Source organism: Dromaius novaehollandiae, chromosome 2 (assembly GCF_036370855.1).
Source record: "Dromaius novaehollandiae isolate bDroNov1 chromosome 2, bDroNov1.hap1, whole genome shotgun sequence".
Classification (NCBI taxonomy): domain Eukaryota; kingdom Metazoa; phylum Chordata; class Aves; order Casuariiformes; family Dromaiidae; genus Dromaius; species Dromaius novaehollandiae.
In genome coordinates this window covers 39,154,764-39,176,737 of record NC_088099.1, presented here as the reverse complement: position 1 = coordinate 39,176,737, position 21,974 = coordinate 39,154,764, and the positions used below count along the sequence as shown (strand labels likewise).

At 37.3% G+C, this 21,974-nt stretch overlaps 1 protein-coding gene across 2 annotated transcripts in view; it reads left to right on the top strand.

Moving 5' to 3' along the window:
• Positions 1–21,974, top strand: part of PALS2 (protein associated with LIN7 2, MAGUK p55 family member) — a 61,740-nt gene that overhangs the window by 25,018 nt on the left and 14,748 nt on the right. The window contains exons 2-6 of one of the 2 annotated variants that reach the window (XM_026103764.2): positions 7,278–7,396; positions 10,692–10,844; positions 19,194–19,346; positions 19,860–20,087; positions 21,253–21,384. In XM_026103764.2, coding sequence (XP_025959549.1) covers positions 7,280–7,396; positions 10,692–10,844; positions 19,194–19,346; positions 19,860–20,087; positions 21,253–21,384 — 783 coding nt within the window. In that variant the 5' untranslated portion in view covers positions 7,278–7,279. Of the gene's footprint in view, positions 1–7,274; positions 7,397–10,691; positions 10,845–19,193; positions 19,347–19,859; positions 20,088–21,252; positions 21,385–21,974 lie in introns of both variants that reach the window. The other variant, XM_026103763.2, reaches the window with a different exon arrangement.

Sequence of the window (21,974 nt, the reverse complement as noted above, 5' to 3'; positions counted from 1 at the left end):
GAGCTGAAAAATTAAGATGAAAAGAGAAAGGCAAGTTTCAAAAATCTGTACTTTGTTGTGTCTGTTATGCTGATATTTTTATTTATGCTGATTTCTGAAACTTGTTCTAACAGCATTACCAGAAGGCTTGTCAGTGTTTAATGTATGAACAAGCTCTTTCACTGAGAATACTAGTCCAAAATGTTAACTTAATTCAGAGGTATTCCTTTTTCAGATCTAGGCTACCAATCATGTTTTAATTTGTAACTGGGGAGAGAAATGGCTAATCCAAAATACTTTTTTTTTTGGCCTGCATTGTGTTAAAGTACATGTACGTACACAGACACACACATACTTACTTTATAAATACGAATACTTGTGGAAAAAATTTAAACTGCTGTGTTTTTTTTTTTTCAGGGCTGTATGAGTTATAAATCGTATTTTCTTGTGCATATTGGGTATCTTGTGAAACTCTCCTTTTTGAGACAGCTCTTGAAACGCTTTTCAGGCACACAAGAAATTGTGCCAAACTTTATTTATGTGACAAGATTTTAATCCAACTTTTTAGGCTTTTTGTGAAGCACTTCAGCCTTACCAGCAGTCTTGAGGTATTTATTATATCCCCCCAGCTGGGTGAGTATGTGGATATGTCATGTGTAAATAAATATGCACGCATTTAAAGTATATTGTACATAATTTTCTTTTAATTCCCTGTTAGCATGTAAGCTTGGAAACTAATAAAATGAAAATGAGCTAAAAAAAATCTATGCAAGGTATTCAGTCTGGAAAGCTTTCATTTTCCCCAGTAAGTGACACATTTGTCTTCTGTGTACAAATCAGGAAAATTTATTTAAATGTATGCTTTCTCTTTCCTATGCTTTCTCTGTCCTCTACACAGAATTAATGTAGACTAGGATTAGACACTGAGAGAAAGAGTCAAATCGAATTTGATAAAAGAATCACAATTGAGATCTCGGTGAAAACCTGTCTTTTGTCTTACAAATACAAGAAGAGAACAGTCTATGACAGTAAATTTTACTTGATCTGAATTTGCTGTAATAATGTACAGTATGTAGAATAATCCATAAGGCATACTTTTTAGTTGTTTAAGAAGCTATACTAGAATTAGGAGCTGCTAATTCTGGCTAATAAATTTTGCGTTCAGAAGTGGGATTTCTGTTTTCTTGTGCCTCAGGACGTACAGTAGTTGGCACAGAGCTCAATTAACTTGTCTTCCCCCCACATCTCTCTCTCCCTTTTTGATACGGGTTCAAATAACAGACTAGTTACTCTGAGTATGGGGTCATATGCATAGTGGGATTAAATTGTTCAGTATACAAACAGCTGACCAGTAAGCTCCAGCCTTGCTTGAGGCTTTACTTTGTCAAATTTGGTTATAAAGATGTCCTTAGAGAACTGACTGTGGAAATTAGACGTGTGTGTGTGTGTGTGTGTGTGTGTGTGTGTGTGTGTGTGTGTGTGTGTGTGTGTGTGTGTGTTCTCTGTTGCCAAGCCAGCGGCCAGAGTGGAGGGTGTCCCATTGTAATTCCAGTTTCTCTTAGGGTCTGGAGTCCCAGCTAGAACTCAGTTCTGTTGTTGCTTTCCCCTATGAGCCCCTTTATTTCAACACCTGTCTCAACTGAGAGCCTGTTTTTGCTGCTCAGACCGTCCTGCTCTGTCTGGAAGTTTTTGCTACTGTGCATTTCTTGCTATGTACATATTCCTAGGTGGCTGCTGACACTTGAGCTTTTGTTAGCTGTTGTAGTGAACTGTGCCTACCTGCTGATTTTGCTGTCCTAACAAAAGGAAATTCTATGCTGTGGTGAGAATTTAAATTTTACCCAGATGGGTCTTTGAACACAGAAAAAGGCCTGTCTTTGGGTGGGAGAAAGAGATAGGTGGTAGAGCTCTCGCAGGTAGTATGTTCATACCAGTTTCCTGTAAACAATTGGGCAAGAGAAGCAAGAGAGATCCTATTAGTGTTCCCACTGAAGGAAAAGCATGAGCTTCGTTTTTATTGGAAAACAAAGGATTCAACAGTAAGGAACATCTCTGAGAACCTGGCTTATGCAGTTCTGCTGCTTACCAGGCTATGTGTGCGTTCACTCTGTCTTGGTTCTTGTATGCCTGACTTAGGTTTAGCATGCAAATTCTACAGGTCTTCCCGCCTCCCCCCCCCCCCCCCCCCCCATGTAAATCCAGTTTAGCAAGTACTCTGTATCTGCATTTCAGGGGCAAAGATGAGGAAGAGATGGAAGTTTGAAAAAGCAGTTTTTGATAGGATATTTAGATTTGGTGACCTTTAAGTGCCTTGGTTCCATCTGTTTCTGTCTTGGTAGGACCTGATATTTCAGAGTAAAACTTCCCTGTATGAGTACTTATGTCTTCAGCTTTCGTTTGTGCTGCTGAAAGATAAGATACTTTTCTAAAAGAACTGCAGTTTTTTCTCTCAGGGAAAAAAAAATGTGAAGCAGTTTTTAAGGCTGCTATTTAAAATATTTATATTGAAAAATGTTGCATGTGGAGTTAAGCACTATGAAATTAAGGTTGGAAGGATAACTGGAGTTTCCTTGATTGACCTTATGTAGGTGACTGTCTGTAGGTATAAAATCTACAGCTCAATAAGAGAAAAGGCCAAATATTTGTAATCTGTTAGTGATAAATCTGAATAATTTAGCAGCTGAAGAATCCACTGTGCTTTGGGAATAGGTGAAAACCCCATGGGTTTGGTGCCTTGCTAAATCTAGCATCCTGGCTTGTTCAAGTTTGCAGTTTTATATCAAATTCTCAGTAAGTGTTTCTTGTTAAGGTTTCTTTCCGGATTTACTGCTCCTGAGTCTATTCATGAGGTAGGGACATAGGCAACTAAGAGACACCAAAATTGCTTATTATTGGAAGTCTTCATCAAAATCATTTTCATACTTGCATATCCAACACACCTTTCCTACTGCCTCAATCTCTTAAGAGGGAGGCAGTAGGAAATAAATGACATTGCTAAAGCTTTGTGTCCACTTCTTACAAATACTCTGCTACAGCGCTGAAGGATAATACTGGGCGATCTGTGGAGACTGCCTGAGGTTTCACAGTTTGAGCCATATTTGGTCAATGTATTCCATAAATCGTAACGTTGAGTTCTCCTTAGTGTCTGCAAGTGTTTCATGGGAGGAAGCTTGCTGAAATTGAGATTTCATCTGTTGCCAGAAATTTCCACCATAAACTTTTTCAGTGTGGTGAGAACAAACATGGGTTCTTGTCCTGTAACTGCAGGTCTGTGGATGTTGGTCATATGCTAAAAAATTACACGATATAAAAACTTGATCATAATGCGTCCAGAGTGTTGCTGTCAAATAACTGTAGCTCAGGGAAAAAAAAACAACCTTCAGCAGCTTTAGCAGTTGAACACTAATTTCTCTGTGAAGACTTGAGTGCCACTGTTATCAACTCCAGTGTCTGGTGACTCAAATCCTTTTTGTTCTAGCAAACAAAAATGCAGGTCTTGTCCATACTATTCAAAGAGTAACTTGCATATCCTTGGGAGGACAATATTCTTGTTGCTTGCTTCTTAATGCAGATGTTTTTGGAACAAGGGTGAGGCTTGAAAACTGTATCTTACTAAAACATTGTTCTGAAAGATCATTATGATCAAACCCAGAAGTGACAAACTTCTCCTGCTGTTTGTAGTTTAATAAGAATTTTTTCCTAGAAATGAATAAACAAAAGCCTGTTGAATTGATATAGAAAAAGAGGATTTGTAGTACATTTAACAAAGCATCTTTCTCTTACCCTCTGCTGCCCTCTCCTCCCCCCAAACCAATTAAATTCTTTGGATAAATGAAATTGTTTGAAAGTATGCATATGAATATCTGAAGCATAGGTAGGTGAACAAGTTGCTTAAACTTTCAAAGCTGTTTTCACATGTGAGCAAATATTAGTATACATGTGAGCAAATATTAGTATTTCACCTCTGTCCAGGGAGCTGCGAAATGTTGAATGGGAACTACATTTGAAACCAGCATAATGCTTACATTATAAATTTAAAAACGGTGAAATTAAAGCACTTAGTCTAGTCCATCACAAAAAAATTGTCTGCAATACCCATGTATTTTTTTTTATTAAGCCAGCTGCTGAAAGATGCTCCTGATGAGTTTTGGAAAAATAACATTTGGTTGTGTTCTAAACTTTTGCCCTGTGGACAGAAAGCAGTGAAGAGTTAACCATATAAACATTGCTCTAGTGTCTAGTTACCATGTACTATAAAAAGCAGACACATAGGCTCTGTTGATGCTTTTAAAAATTTTCTCTGAAGCTCAATATTTTTGCTTTACCTTACAGTTGGTAATAAATAGGATACTTAACAGTATTATCTTTTTTGTTTAACCACTTATAAAGATCATTCCCGTAAGGTGGGGAACTAGCAACACTGAAATGTAGAGACTGAAGTTGTCTTCAAGCATTAGGACTAGTCCAAGGTAAAGTAATGGTACCTTATCCCAACTTAGGCATATGTCATCCCTGGCCCCCCTGCCGTCCCCCTTTTTTTTGGAGGGTGGTGGTCCCTTAATATTGAGGCACTACTAGTTATACCTAAGAGGGCTTTCAGTGTCAGAGAGTCTGGTAGCTTTTGCCATGAGAGGCAATGCACACAATAGGAAACTGTTTCTGAAAACATCTGGTTTTGGTTTTGATCTCTTAAGATGTGAGTCATCTTTTGTGAATTTTGTGAACTCTGCATATTGATAAAGGTGTTTGCTGTATTCCAAGAATCGTAAAATATGCTTCAGCAGTTTTGATATAAGAATTTGTGAAACCTTTATTAAATAAAACATTCATTTGAAAATATCTTGTCTAGCTGCGCAAAACCTGAAAGTCACTTTTGTGAAGCTTAAATGTTGCTCTCAACAGCTGCTCTTGGATGATAAAGTTTTTATGTAGGAATTTTATCTTTTAATTTGATCATTCTAAACTATATAGAGTTCTGAAAGGGTCAGGTAGAAAATAGCTTATTATTATTGAGATATATAAGGAATGTATTCATTATGCGCGCCTTTGTCGCATAAAGTGCTGAAAGTGCCTATGGTAATTGAGATGAGTGCTTTGACCTGAAGGAAGCTTTATATTCTTACTAACATTATTTTTTTAAATCATAAGTACTATCTTGAAATCTCTCAAAAATAGTTTGTATAATCCTTAAAAATGTTGAGAATGCAAAGTAATAAATCTCGTTGTATCTGTAACACTTTTAGTGTTTATACAGCACCTAGTATACAATCTAAATTGGTTAGAAACATCTGTGTACTTCTGCAAACACCATAGCTTGCATGACTGCATTAAGAGTGTGCTATGAATATATAACTGGGAATTGAGGAATCGTGAGACAGAAGGCGGTTACATCTGCCTCTGGTCAAGATACAGTGACAGTTTAGTTTGAGGAACATGTGGACTATGTACAGGTTGATTTGTCAGCTTTATGCACCGTGAATTTGTGTGGTTGCTAACAGCACGTTGTCTATCAAAGAATAAAAATCGTGTTACTGTCAAAATCTGAAAGCATGATGTAAGTGTCGTTTTTCCTCCTACTCATAGTTTCACAGAGGATTCATTTTTTCGAAGTGAGTGAGTGTATGCTTAGTGAGAACATGGTTATAATACATTAAAACGGGGGGGGGGCGGTCTTTTGACATAAACTACTCTAGGTAAAATGCGTCATACTGGATGATTTAATTGTTGAAAAATCAGTTCCACTTGAGAGAGAGAGAACATTGAGAAAATATTTTCTTGGAATGGAATTATCTAGGAAGGACTGAAATTAGAAAGTAGGTGTTGAGAAATGCTGTCTGTTCTGTTACTTTGCTGCTTTTCATAATAGCTTTCATTATGAAGCAATAAAGAAAGTTCAGGGTAAATTCCAGTGTGGGAGAAGGGACATATAGGCCTTCTGATTCTCTTGATATATGCAGCTATGCAACATGCAGAACACTGCAGTACACAGTGTTTGGTTGTTCTAATGCTTTTTAGCCGTTGGGGATCTCAACAGAAAATTTTGTGGTAGACCTGTGTATGTGGCTTGGTGAGCATGCACGTATAATTCAAAAGGAGTTTAAAAGAATGATATTGTATTAAAAAAAATATATAGATTATTCACTGCTAAGATAATAGTAACAAGATGAGAATGTTTAGTTATATGTTGAAAAACAGGGGGAAAAAAAGGCCATTTATCTTATAAAGGACCTTATAACTGCTTTTCATGCTTGGAGTAAGTTGCCACATGCTTGTCTCTGCAAGCTCAGGGCTCACCAATGAAATCCCTTCTAAGGCTGTTCATGTGCCCAGATTTGCAAGAACTCTGTGCTTTGTGAACACATGAACCTGTTGCCTAACATAAATCTATAATTGAACCTGTTGCCTAACATAAAACTATTTTGTTCAACTTATGATAAATAGGAGGGTTGAAGCAGACAGTTGCACAAAAAATTCTCATCACTCACCTAGCAAATCACATCATGGGACAGGACAGCTGGAATAGTGGGGATCTTCTGACCTTTTCTTGGGCACCATTTTCACTCTCAGTCCCAGGTGCTGCAGCTGTCCTTTTAAGTTTGTAGATAGCCAGGAAAATCTACACTGAGGGTACTGTGCAGGCACAAGGCACTTTAGTTCTAATATATACTCCCCATTCCAGTATGCTGCGGTGCTGGATTGCTGCTAGCATCTGCACTATCTGGACTTGTAGTAACTCAGAACTGGGGTTTTTAAAGGACTGGTGGGGACGGACCCAAGTGTCTCCAAGATAAGAGCTGCCTTGGCAGTACGCTTTTTGGTCAAAAAGATTTGCAAATATGTTTTCATTTGAAAAACACTGACATCTGCCTACACAAGCACTGTAAAACATGTAGTTGATTGGCGTGTGCATGACAGCTGAAAACTTTCTCTGAAAGAGAGGTTAAACAAAAACAGTCATGAATGAGATTTTATTGTATTTGGAAGGTTATCTCTATGCATATCATACACACAGTTTTATGCTTGTTTCTGTTTTTCACAATCTTTAAGTAGCTGTGAAAGTTAAAAGGAATGTGCTGGGCCTAGATTTAAGTTGATTGCGATGATAAAGATTTGGATAGATTCCTTATTTCCTTCTTTCAGAAAAAGTCCTTTTTCCATTCTGTCTACTTGCTCTCAGTCAATGCAGTTGGCTGCTTTGCATCTCTAATGTTAATATTGTGGTGTGTTGCAGAGTTTTTTGCTATTTATGCAAGGCTATTTTGGTCAGTACTTACTCTTTGTTTTTCGTTTGTCAGCAGCCATGCAGCAGGTCCTGGATAACCTTACTGATCTACCAACATCAACAGGAGCTGAAGAAATCGACTTGATTTTTCTCAAAGGAATTATGGAAAACCCTATTGTAAGATCACTTGCTAAGGTATTTCAGCTTACTGTTCTGAGTAGAATTTGGGAAAGTTTTAACTCTTAACTATTGCGTGAGCATGGAATATGGATTGAGGTATAAAAAATGGCTTTTATGTCAGGTATGTCTTATTAGCAGACTTGAAGGAATTCCTGAGCACAGATATAGCAGATTTGGTATAATGTAATTTGTGTGCACTTTATTTTATTGTTATATGGAAGATTCTAGAAGAAAAATAAAAATTCAGAGACTGCAGAAATAATATGGTAACATTATTTATTAAGAAAATGTCAAAATACTTAAAATTAGAAGCAGTTGTTTTTAATATAGTGTTGTGACCACGACTGTGTGCAAGACCCATATGCCTTCTGACTTTCAGCATTGTTGCTAAAGATGAAAAGTGAGAGCAATAACCTACTTTTCCCTTGTGGCTTAAACAGATCTTCTTTTTGTCTTTGACTCAGAGTGACTTTCTGATCAACCCAGTGAAATATTTTCTCCATGAAGTGCATACCTCTTTCTGGATCTCAGCATAGTACTGTGGCCTTTGATTAGACATGGGCTATCCTTAGTTGTGATCTTGTTTTGTCCAAATCTTTTTTTGACAGATGGTAGCAATCATTTATTAATATGTAAAGGTTATGGACACAAAAATTCTTCTTGTAATTAAAGCATACCTAGTCTTATCAGTTAGTGATGCAGCCAATATCATACAGCACTTCTTTCTTATTCTTAATTCATAGCTATAACTAACAGTTCCTTACATGAGGAAAACAGCTAATTTAAATGTAGCAATCTCTTTAATATGAACAGACATCTGAAAATAACGCTAGCCAATCCTCTGGGCAGCCATGAAATATTCTGTAGTCACAACTTGCAAACTTGTGAAAGCTAAAGGATTGATGAACAGGGATTTTGCAGAGTCTAAAAATCTGAAAAGGAAAACTTTTCAGAAGAATTCATGTAAGAATTTGCTTCTGTTCAGCTATTCAGAAAATGTTGGATGAAAGTGGGAAAAAATGCATAGCAATAAAATCAGAAATAATTGAAGTGTTTCACCTGTTAGATGACTGCTGAGAGTAAGATTTGCGTGCTGAATTTACAGGAGTAAGAAAAAGCATTTTCTTGCTTAAAGTTGTTTCCAACTTCAGTATTTGCTACATATTTCATCTTTAATATTTATCAACAGCAAAATGTTCATTGCAAAGCATATTTTCTTTCTTATCTCTTGATATTTGTACTTTAATGGCCAAATACAGTTATGAGAAATTTAATGACTAGCAGATACTAAAAATACAGTACTGGTAATGGAAACACAGACTCTTAACTATAAATTTGCTTTATCTAGGATGCTGAAAGGTTTTAACTGTGTTCACATGGCCTGATCACACTGGTATTTTCTTTTGTAATTATTTCAGAATTAAATCAGAAACTCAGTCCAGCCAGCAGAACTAAATAAGGATAACGTCAAAAAGACAAATTTCATGAAGTTCATCGACATCAGTTTCTCTCTGAAAGCATATAAACCTTGTTTTTTCTATTAGCAGAGCTAGTTTTAACAGAATGGGCAATTCTTAGGACTCTGAGATGGCCAGATTATTTTTGAAGATTCAATTCAGGCCGGGACAGAACTGCAAAAGCCTTTTCACTTTCTTTTATTAGTTAGCTATTAAGACTAACCATTATGTGAAGTATCGCAAAAGGGACAAAAAAGAAACTTACAGAAATGTGCCATGAGTAATACAAGCTCACTTTTCTTTCAGACCTTAAAAAAAAAAAAAAAAAAAAAAAAAAGGCAAGCAATAAGCATGTTTTTTTAAGTTTATAATAATATTTTCCAATGCAGTTTGGATAATCTTTTAAAGATGCATTTAATTTTTTTCACTCTTCTGTCTAGAATAAAGCCATCAAGGTAGAAATTACAGGTCTTCTTGGGGAGAAATTCTTTGTACACCTTCCCTCTCTCCCTCTCTCCCTCTCTCCCTCTCTCCCTCTCTCCCTCTCTCCCTCTCTCCCTCTCTCCCTCTCTCCCTCTCTCCCTCTCTCCCTCTCTCCCTCTCTCCCTCTCTCCCTCTCTCCCTCTCTCCCTCTCTCCCTCTCTCCCTCTCTCCCTCTCTCCCTCTCTCCCTCTCTCCCTCTCTCCCTCTCTCCCTCTCTCCCTCTCTCCCTCTCTCCCTCTCTCCCTCTCTCCCTCTCTCCCTCTCTCCCTCTCTCCCTCTCTCCCTCTCTCCCTCTCTCCCTCTCTCCCTCTCTCCCTCTCTCCCTCTCTCCCTCTCTCCCTCTCTCCCTCTCTCCCTCTCTCCCTCTCTCCCTCTCTCCCTCTCTCCCTCTCTCCCTCTCTCCCTCTCTCCCTCTCTCCCTCTCTCCCTCTCTCCCTCTCTCCCTCTCTCCCTCTCTCCCTCTCTCCCTCTCTCCCTCTCTCCCTCTCTCCCTCTCTCCCTCTCTCCCAGTTTACCCTTTCCTGTGAACTTGTTTTCCAATTCCTGTGTTTTTCCAGGTGGGGGGCTCGTGAGGGAAAAGGGAAGTAAAAATTACAGTAAAAATTATTGTAAAATGCATTTTCCTGTTAGTTACTGATGTTCATGTTCAACCCTAACTACCTGATAGAATTTTTTTTTGTTTTTTGTTTTTTTGGCTTCATGTGATTCCGTCATTTTATGATATAGCACTGCCTGCAATAAATAAGCAAATTGCATTGGATAAGCAATAAGTAAATAAGCATTTGGATTTGTGAGGTGTTCCTCTTGCTGCTCAAAGCTCTTACCTTTCAGTGAATTCAAATATCTGCTATGTTTAGGGAAGATTTATGTCTGCAGCAGTATCTCTAGAAAGAGGTGAAAAATTATGCAACTTTTCTTCCGAATTTGACTTTCTGAAGATATTTGAGTGGGAGGAGCCTCGGGTAAATGCTTCTCGTTCAGACCTTATTTTTTTTCTGAGCAGATCCCTGAGCTGCTTTTTTGCTCTTCTAGAACATGTACTTCACTGGGTTCTGAAGCAGAAAAGATGTGAAGTGCTGTGCTATTGAGAGCAGACTGTTTAGTGTATATGCCTCTCAGGTTACAGGAAATATAGACATGCAGGCATCTCTTGACAGATGCTGCTTAGAGAGTTTGTCTGGTCATGCACTTAAGCATGCAAAACCCTTCAGCAGTTCTGAGGATAAAATATACAGTTAGATTATATGTAATAGTTCTGGCTTTCCTGCTGAAGGATGCACCAAAAATTAATGAAAAAGTCATATGAATTGGAAGTACTGTTTACTTGAAACTTATTATAAGTTATAAATAATAACTTATTTTATTTACAGGCTCATGAGCGACTGGAAGATTCTAAACTTGAGGCAGTCAGTGACAACAACTTGGAGTTGGTGAATGAAATTCTTGAAGACATAAGTCCCTTAGTAAATAAAGATGAAAATATTGCAGAATTAGTTGGAATACTCAAGGAACCTCATTTTCAGGTGCCATTTTTTTCTGTATATTGCCCATTTATTAGATTAGTGTACACATACAGATCTAGGTATGATAATAAAACAAAAACAACCGCAACCTAACAAATAAAAATAGTTGCAGTAAACTGTCTTGCCTAGGATTTTACTCTTGTTGAAAGGTAAAGCAGAAGCCATGTGGGGTCAAGAATGAGCAGTATTTTATCTTCTCAAATGTATTTTCACGCATTGTGTTAAAATCTACTTGAGTTTTTGTTTTAAATCTTGGACAAAAATGTAGTTTCTGCATGCTCACTGGAGATTTCTTAAGATGGCATTAAAAATCCACTGGAGATTCCATCCTTATTAGCATTTCCAAGTAGCCTCAGTTCCTGATTCTAACCATTCTGCACTTCTCTTAAGTATTTACATTTATACTCATATGTAAGGCGTATAGTTTGCAGAGTGAATGAACCTGATTCTGTTATGACAAGAGGTCTGCACTGCAGCTTAAGTTGAAAGTTCTGCATCCTTCTTCCTGTTGCTCTGCTTTATGCAAATGAAATGTGGACATATACTTGTCAAAAGCAAACGTTTCTCCATGACTGGCATACTGTTACCAGCTTCCATACTGGCCTTGATGCTTATGGATAATAAGCTCTGTAAATTCTTGATGTGTTCTGGATTTTATAGCCAGACTTCAGCTGGGTTTAGTACTTAGCTATAGGTATCTTACAGAAGAACAAAAGCAAACTTTTTTCCACAGTATGAATATGCCTCTTTTGGCAGACAGGCATAGAATAACTGTAACATCTTTAGGTATGTGAGTTTAAACATATGCTTTTCTAAATTTAAGTTATATGTTACACACACATAGCGAAGAGTTGCTTTGTGGTTTAAAGTCTGATAGACATCAGAAATGCTGTTAAGCCATGTTATGGCCTATTGGAAGTAGGGAATGCTTTAACAGCTCAACTTTCTGGGCAATAGCTCTTCTGATTTCTGACACTTCTTTGCCTGTTCTGAAGAGCAAGATGTTAGCCTCTCCTGTGCTCTTCCTGTTTGTCCAAAGGGACATCATATCAAAGGGATCAAAGACTATGATTTGCAGACTGACTGGTGAATCAACCTTCTGATCAGTCTTTGATCCCTTTAGCAGAAATTGGAATTGGAAAGGGAGAGGATGAGTTTGGAGGAATTGGTAGTTGCAATGCAAAAAGATCAGAACTAGGGGCTAACTAATGCAGTGACAGACCTGACAAAGATCCTTTGTATTAGGCAGAGAAACTATAACTGACAAGGCAGAGAGGCTGAATCAGAAGATGAAAAAGACTTAATGAGTGAAGAACTTGCTGAAGTAGCCTGATGCTGAAAGGCACTGTAGCAATAATCTCTGGAGAGAGGTGGGAAAGACCAGAGGCCAACCGGGCGAATAATCTATGTGGTAGAGACTGGAAATGGCTATAGGAGACAGAATGATTTTCATTGGGATGAATAGCCAATACTAAGGCAAACCCAGCATGCATTCCTGTTCAGTGTTCATATTTTGTATACAGAGACACAACAAAGTGCTGGTGTCAGTTACTCTTGTTAGTTCAGACTTCAGTAACTTGCACACTTGATTTAAAAGTATACATGTAGCTGGTGAACACAAACATCAATATTTACACTTTTTAATGGGATTTTAGAGAATTTGAACTTTGCAACTTTGATCTGATCTTTCGTTTGTGCTTTCTAATTGTACATTAAAGGTTCACTTAACAAGCATCTCTCTGTTTTCCTTCTCTGCCCCCAGTAGTGGGCATCTAGAGAAGACTGTACAACCAGGGCAAGCCAATAGTGATACCTTCCAAAATATTTTCTGAGGCTTCATTGTTTGGGGTATTCTTTTTGTTTTTGTTTTCCTCAGAGTCAGAAGTGGCATCATTCTTTTTTGTAACCTGTAGCAGAATTCTCTTCCATCAGCTTGTTCAGTTGTTTTTTGAACCCATATAAAAATTTAGCATCTGCAACATCCTATAGCACAGTGAAGAACTTCATCCTTTTGTTTTTGAGCCTGTCTCCTGCCAATTTCACTTAATATCCCCTTGTTCCTATAGAGAGTGAATGGTTTTCCTTAATGAGCTTTTCCATGTTCTTCATGATTTTAGAGACCTGTCACAGAGACCTCACATGTATATGCCTGTCTGTCTCAAAAGGGAGAGAGCCAAAGCTGTATATAGCTTCTCAAACACAGCATGGATTTATGCAGGGGTATAATAATTTCCATTCTATTTCCTATTCATTGTCTAAAAATTCCTGATACTTGGTTTGCCTTTTTAACAGCTGCTGAACATAGAGGCTATTTATTTATTTTTTAGGACTGCTGGCCTCTGAGATAAGATTCCTGAATCTGTCAGTTAATATTAAGTTAGGATTGTATTTTTCTGTGCAATCTATGGGGAATTTTGTTTGCCTTTTTCTCACTTCGTTGCTCATGAGGTCTTCCTGCAGGTTTCAGTCAGCTGTTGTACTCCCTGAATAGCTTAGCAGCATCAGCAAATTCTGTCATTTCACTTCTCAGACCCATTTCTTAGATCGCTTGTGTGACATGTCAGTACATTGGCAGGTGTAGAAGTGAGCCAAGATGCCTGTGGGGATCCACAGGTGACATTAGCTATGAAAACTAAACCTATATTCCTGTCCTCCATTTTTCTGTCTTTTAACCAATGTTTTCATTTACTTGAGAGCCTACCTTCTTATCCTATACTGGCTTTGTTTCTCTAAGAGACTTTAATAAGGGACGCTGTCAAATGCCTTTTGGAATTTGAAGTATACTGTCAACTGTATCTGTCTCTATGCTGTGTTTGGTGACTCTTCCACAGAACAATACTAGATTTGCGAAGTGTGACTTTCCTTTGTTAAAGCTGTATTGATGCTTTTGCACAATCTGTTTTCTTCAATAATTCTGTTTTCTACAGAAACTTCTTCTAATTTGCATAGTATCAATATCAGACCTACTGGTATGTGGTTTGTTGACTCTTCCCTGGAACACATTTTAGAAATTGATGATAATTTTCTTGCATGCTGTGTTAAGGTTGCATGCTCTTTCTTTCACTGTACTATGGGATGAGTCATAGATACGTAAGGGAAATAAGCTATTTCTAGGGTTTCCTACTTCATTTGCTGCAAATCTTGTGCTGTACACAAAGAATCAGGTAGGAAGTTAAAAGAAACTATATATTTACATTAATATTTTATACTGTATATGATATGTATTAGATATTATTTACATATTTTTATATATATTATATATTTATATTTATTTATAGGAAAGTTAATGGCTAAGATACTTTAAATGCTGTCCTGGAGAGCTAACCTATCTTTCACTGGGTCAGAATTATAGACTTTTTTTTTTAAACAAAATGAAGATTGAGGCTGCTTTTTTTTTCTCTCTCTCTCTCTCTCCCTCTAAGTTTCTGTTGTGAAACTGTTAATCTCATTTGCTGAAACAATGAGCAGTTTTGGCTGCTGCATAGAGGAAAAAAAGCAGCTAGTCAGTTACTTTTAAAAAATTCACCTGATGTGATTTATTTTGGAAACCTAAAATTAGGGTGTGCTTTTTGGCACCCAGTTTTGTGCTTCAGTTCCCCATCTGGAAGCATGTAGTAAAGACAACTGAATGTGAAGTGGTATTATTTCAAATAAGTCTTTACTTAACTGATATCATAGTCATGGCCAGTCTGGAAGAGCTTCTAAAAAGATTTGCAGACCAAGATGTGAATACAGTATTCTTTCTGAGGCTTGGGGAGGCTATGTGCTCCTCTATAAGGAGGAAACAGAAAATTAACTAATTACTCAAGAATTAAGTACATGCTATCCGTTTTATCCTACTTGTTGTAGGGAGGAATATTCCAAATTCTACAAGAAGGAACCTGTAAGGAAGAATGGAAAAATAAAATATGTTTTTTAATTACAGAAAATATATTTTCTGTCCTTTCTCTAGGGCAGTAAAGGTGCACAGTAAGCCACTGTTGAATAAGTTGACTTAAGTTGCATGGACACTATTATGTAACTGTGTTAGAGGGTCATTATGTTTTACAAGTGAATGGTACTGTTTTATCACAGCATCATCTTAGCTGTTGTTACCTATCTGAACATACAGGTATCAAAGGTGGTATACAAGTCATCGGTGCAGTAGCTTATTTTAATGTATTATTTAGTACTAAAAATACTCAGCTATGGAACTTACCATTTCTGAGGTAGATCTTTTTTTCACAGTTCTCCAGAATATACGTGGGCAGAGAGGGAGAATGTTTGGGCCGGGGAGGGCTCACTACTTAAGTAAAGATGCATGTATGGTTACACTACCACGTCTGACTGTCTGTCCCTCCCCTCCGTCTTTTCTCCTTTCATATCTCTCTTCTTCCTGCCTTCCACTTTTTAGCCTTTTGACTAATTTTAACCAAACTTTTCAGAGGATCAAACCATGGAAGATAGTAGGTTCTTACGAGTTGCACAGTATTGATGGCTGGCCAGTCAGGCCAGTGTGTATTGAAGAGCCAACTGCACTACATGGAAAAAAAACTATAGCAAGTCTCACCAGACTTGCTGGAGAGCAGAAAGAAGGGTGGCAGGAGATGGTGCCTTGAGGGAGAGAGAGGAGTTGAAAGTATTGCACTGCCAGAGTGGTGAAAGAAAGATGAGAGAGGGAGAGCTAACATGCAGAAGAATCACTTCTGCTGCTTCTGGAAGAACTCATTCAGTTACTTTCCCCTTTCCAAGAGTTTATACAAGCCATTCATCCTAAATAATAGCTTGCAGTGGCAGTAAAATACTTAATCTGAAAAGCAGCCAATATTTTCTCCTAATAGTTAGCTTTCTAATAGCTAATCATACCTTAAAAATAAGTTTCATTTAGAAAAGTGATCTTTAGCTGCCTCCTAGACAGATCTTAATTTATAGAGTTATTTTTCCCCAGATACTCATGTCCCCTTATCAACCCCCACTGATTTCTCTAAGTTCTTAAATGATTGTCATTGTACTAAAGCAACCCTAAAAAAGTTTTTTCTCTTTTTTTCCATGTACATCAGCAGCAAACATTCTGCTGATTATTCTTATTTTTAAACAATATTGTCAGAGAAGACTAACACATACTTAGTGCTTAAAAGGAGAGGGGAAAGGTTTTAAGCACTTCTGAGGCCTGAAGTATTAGAAAATGAGTCCTGAATTTGAGAACACTGAGTTCTTTTGCCTCTGTGCATCTCCCTCCACCCCCCAAAAATTGTAATTTAATTGTTCTAGTGGAACATAGTTGGGAAGTTGTAGTCATACAGGGACAAACAACACCTCATAACTTGATCGTGCTGAGGATTTGGAGATGGGCGGAGGGTTAGAGGAACCAAATTCCTGAATTTGAACTTGCCTTCAGCGCTGAAGAGAGTTGTTGGATGTGTTTAATGTTTCTGGGCTTCCTGAGTTATGAACTACATATTGTATTTTTTTTTAACTGGCAAATAAGTACAGCTACAGAGAATTACTGTAAAGAAGTGAATATATTCTAAGCTTATGGACTGATTAATGACAGTATCTTGCAAAAAGGGGCCATAGTGTCTGCCATAGGAATGTGTCCATTGTGCCATTCTCTTTTGATGTGCAGAGAGTGCTTTTAAGCATTGATTTCATTTGTATGAGAACATTCCTTCAGTTATCCAGTCTAGGATATCCTGCTGATGCTGTTTAAGTATACTGTATGGAGGAAACTTTGAATCATCTTTTACATATTGATTATTTAGTCCATGCCATTTTGCAGGCTCTGATAGTGGTTTTATAAATGTTCTAACTCTAATATGGAAAAGGTCAGATTTCAGGGGAGCTCCAGAGTTGCAGGAGCAGAGGATACCACTGTTTTTCAGATATTGTAAGAAAGAAGCAAGTGAAGTCCATGCTTCACTTGAAGACGTTCACCATGAATTCTATTAGATGTATTTCTCTAATCACTCAACCATACTGCTGAATTAAGAAGGTAATTGTGATCAACATAAAATGTTGGAGAGCAGTCTGACAATGGATAAAAATTCATGGACTCTGTTACCAGGTGACTTTGTTTCTTAAATGTTCTTCAGGACTATGTTCTGTGTCCTGGCTGGACTGGAAACAGCCTGCTAAAACTGGTATAGATTCTTGAGTCTCAGAAGTGAGAGTTAGGTATGGGAAGGTAGTTAATGGACCATGGTTTGTTTTAAACAAACTGATAAACTTCTTTTCTCAAAGAAACCATTTGATAGTTGTGGGCAGCAATTTACTGTCCCTGATGGTCCTTCTGTGACTCAGCCATCATGTAAATAGCATGAAAAAGATATTGTGATTGAGAGATACTTGACGAGTTGAGCAGTTGAAAGAATTCATGCTTATCCATGAAACTGAGTGAGGAAATATGATCAGAAAGGGATAAGTTTTTAAGAAGGAAAGAATCTTGTGGAGCGTGTTAATTTGAAAAGGATAGCACAGGCTATCCTTTTCGTAGTCATCCTTGACTGTGGATCAGATTATATTCCATGAAGTACACTACCATTATGGGAGGGAGGGGTATATACAAACATGGTTACATGTGACGCTCCATGAGAAATGGTTTATGGCAAGAAGGTTTGGGACCAGCTTCTTCTAGTATGTGACCAAGAAGAAAACTGTAAGTATCTTCCTGATGCATCTACCTGGTGTCATCTGCGGTAATGTGTCAAAATGTGTAGTTGGTCCTAGCTGGTTTCATTTTGAAAACATAGAAAGATCCAGAATGTTGCTTGAAAACATTGGCAAGTCAGAGATCTGTTATCCTGTTTTCTGGATTGGATGCATCTTGGATAATGAAGAACTAGAAATTGCTACCATCTGACAGCTGCTTGATTTAAATAAATGATTGTTTTTCCTATTCATTTGATTTGGTTTATGTCTACAGCATCTGAGCAGCCACAATAACCAGCTGTCTTTGCAGCTTTAATGGAAAGGGCAGAATCAGTGAGTTAGTAACTCCTAATTTCAGGTTGAAGTATCAGCAGGGTCACTATGTAGTTTATTTTTGGGGGGCAGCTGAAAATAACTGTTTAGGTTTGTGATGCCTTGCAAGGCTGGCTTGTTGAGCTTAGCACTAAGCTAAAACAGTTGCAGAGCTTTTAGGTTAGCAGTTGGCAGAATTGTTAAACTGAAATGCTTAAATGTCACCTGCCCCACTTTCTAGTCCTGTTTGCTGTTTTCCTCTCGCATATGCATGTCACTGCCACTGCTAGTTCTGATGATGTCCTGTTCCTCTGGTGCTCTCTCTGGCTACTTGCTTGACGCCAGTCAGTGATCTAGCTTATGACTGTATCTCATCAGGTCACTGCTTGAAACAAAGTTCTCTGTTGTTTGAGGCAAGATAGGTCTAGTAGGCATCGCCTCCACTTTTTTGCCTTTCTCTTCCTATACCTGTCAGTGAGACTGTACGGTGCAAGATGCTTTATCTTGAACACCGTATGTGGTGGTTATAGTGTGCCTCTTTTTCCTCTTTTAAGACAGAAAGTCTCAAGTATAATTTCATGTTTGACTTCTCGTTTAACCTGTATGTATTATCTTAGAAGTTTTTTCTTTAATCTTAAATTAGACTTTCTTATAAAAGGTACTTTAGATCGTATTTTCTTCCAAAGATGGTTATATTTATTTGGATCTCCTCTTTTTGGTCTGTACTGATGTATGTGGACTAGTGAAAACATTGTTAACTATAACGTCTGAGCTCTTGTCTTCCAAAAAGTGAAGTGTCAGCTTGGATTCGTTATAACCTATTTGGAGCTAGAATTCTGCTTTGGTTTTATACAAGCAGAAAGTACTCATTCTGCAGATTGCCAGAAACCCTTGCATACCTATAATTATCTTTAATTTACAGTTACTTCCAAGCTAATCTAGAGGAAATTTTAATACATTAAACACAAGTATCTAATGATGAGTTATCCTCATCAACTCATGAGGAGGGTGGGGTGGTTTTGGTTTTGTTTTGTTTTTTTTGGACAGTTGTTTGTTGTACTTTAACTGTTTGCTTGGATTCAGTCTCGCTAGGTGAAAGACTATTTTAAGTATACCTTTTCCATCTTCTTCCCTGTAAGTTAGCATGTTCCTCTCAAATTCATTGCATTTCTGCTATAATTCCTTAAGAAAAAGTACTTGTGTTTGTGAAAAAGTATGTTTGTCAAGATAGTAGAGTGATCAGGCCATGTGAGTACTTACGTTTCATATGGACATGAAAGTTAATTTTTGCTATGTTCCATGCGAAGTAAGAGGTTTTAAGCCCTAAACAGGCAGTTTCAGTGGTTACTAAGCACTAAATCCTTTTGGTTATTTCATAATTTAAAAAAGGCTTTTTCTGTTCCCTTGCAGTCACTCTTGGAAGCGCATGATATTGTGGCTTCAAAATGTTATGATTCCCCTCCTTCTAGTCCAGAAATCAATAATTCTTCGGTGAACAACCAGATCGTTCCAGTAGATGCTATTCGTATCCTTGGTATTCACAAAAGAGCGGGAGAGCCACTGGTAAGTAATTGCAGATGAGTGTAAGTGAAAGTGTTTGCATCTGCTTAATTTATTGCATTAAGTTTTTGATTCTTTCCTTTATCGTGTTGTGTAATTGAAGGGATAAGAGGATCAGTACTGAGAGGTTGAAATAGGAAGATATCTGTGTATTCTCTGTGCTGTTCCTTTTAAGAATTTATGATAATGAATAAACAGTCACTAGGCAGAATGATTTGGAAGCATAACTGACTAACATGACATCTGTTTGGTCCTAATACAAAATGACAGGATAGCAATCAAGAGCAATATAGTCATGGTTCAGTCATATAAAACCCTTGTGTGAAAGCACTTTTCTGTCACTTGACACATACCTGTATATTAGGAACTCTTACAGTGTAGTAACCATTTTTGTCAGTGTTTTCTTGCAGGGAGGGAGATGGCACATCCCATAGCAGTATATTTTTGCTTTAGGTAATGGTAAAATGAAAGTGGAATTCAAAAAATGGTAAACTAGGTGTCATGTACTTCTTTCAGGGTGTTACATTTAAAGTTGAGAACAATGATCTGGTAATAGCACGAATCCTGCATGGCGGAATGATAGATCGACAAGGTCTTCTGCATGTAGGTGACATCATTAAAGAGGTAAATGGCCATGAGGTTGGAAACAATCCAAAAGAATTGCAGGAACTGCTGAAAAATATTAGTGGAAGTGTCACTCTGAAGATTCTCCCCAGCTATAGAGACACTGTTATTCCTCAACAGGTTAGTAGCGCACTTCTAACAACTTCTGTCAAAACAATTTCTGTTTGGTACTTTATTGCATATAATTACTGTAAGATTTTGGATTAGCCATGATTTCATTGTTTTTGTACAAATGATGTTAGCAGAAAGGCTAAAATGCAGATATCTGTATTCCCCTGTAGGTACACATTGGAAACTGGATTATTCAGTAGATTCAGGTCACACCTAATAGAAGTTTGCTTAAGAAAATCATATTAGAATCTAAGTCTGATAAGCATTTGTATAATTTAAAGCATGATCTTTGGCACCTAGTAACCTCCCACGACCTAGCCACAAGCACAGTAAACCACATGTATTAACATGAGCAAGTGTCCAGGTAATCTGTTGCATAGAATTCAGAAACATACTGAATTCAACAGACTGGCTTGATGTATGACTCACTGACTTTAGGTGGGAACTTGGTGGCTATTCCTAATCCTTTTATTGTTGCTGTGCTTTGTTGGTTTCTCCATTGCAGAAGTAATTGTTGCTCTAAATCAGTGCATCTGAAACACATTTAGGTAGTGGGTCTTAATGTCCACAAGTATATTAGACTGTGCTTACATTGAGCAGATGCAATATGAATGTGCTGTATTTGAGGCGGGTACCCTGCTTCCTTTTGACTTTTTTCTGCCCTCTTGAATAACAAAGATGTCTCCAGTCTACTGAAACAATTCACTGTTTCTTCCCTTGCATCAAATTTGAGTCTTAAGCAGTCACATCTTATTTAAAACCTTGAGGTCATGGCAAAATTAATACTTAAGACTCCATAAGCCTTGAGGGCACTGCTCACATTATGAGAGATGTATAAGTTTTTGAGTAACTTAATGTCAGAATACTGAGATGTGTATATTGAAATGCAAAAATTAGTGTTTTGTAATACACTGTCCCAACAGAACAGTTGGCTTTTTATTTTTGTCATAAAGCTCCTTCAGCCAAGGTTTGCACTGAAGATTAATTTTACTCTCTCAGCTGGTGTACTATTTGCAATTTTTTTCCTCCCATAAATTGTATTTTACTTGTCAAATGCAAATTTGATCATGTCAAACTTTAGGCTGTAACTAAAGGCATTACTTCAGCTTGACAAATAAAGTAGCAAGAATGTATTTTGTATTCTTCAAACTTTGTAAATTTTTACACATTTCAGGTTTTTGTGAAGTGTCATTTTGATTATAATCCATATAATGACAACCTCATCCCATGCAAAGAAGCAGGTTTGAAATTTTCTAAAGGAGAAATTCTTCAGATTGTAAACCGGGAAGATCCAAATTGGTGGCAGGTTGGTAAAACAATAAAAGAAATTTTTTTTTTTATAGCTATAAAAAAAATTGAGAGCTTCACTCGTTGCATTAATAAGGAACTCTTTAAATAATGAACTACTTACAATCTAAATTTTTTTTCTTATATCGACTATAATCCATTTTCAAGCTAATAAGATATCAAAAATTGAAATATACTATTCAGTTTTCAGTAGTATATGTAATACTGTCTTTTTGCTGTTGCTACTATTTATTTGTCTTTGTTCTTGTATCATAAGCCTAGAACTTCCAAAATCAGTTTTAAGTGGACAATTTCTAGCAGAAAGTCTTAGGTTTACTATAATAATTGTGGTAAGCCTTCCCTGACAGTGACTGTGGAAGAAGTGGGCCTCTTCCTGAGTGCTCAGAGTTGAGGAGAAAGAGAGGGAAATTAACCCTGTGGATTTGAAGAGGGGTGAGAATAGCTATTTTGGAGAAATAATATTTTGGATATCTTTTATCTCCACAGTGGTGGTCAGTGTCTGTGAGCTGTAACATGCATGTTCATAATCAGTGTTTGGTACTTTCAAATAGTAACAGTTCATCCTGCTTTAAGATTGTATTTCTTCAT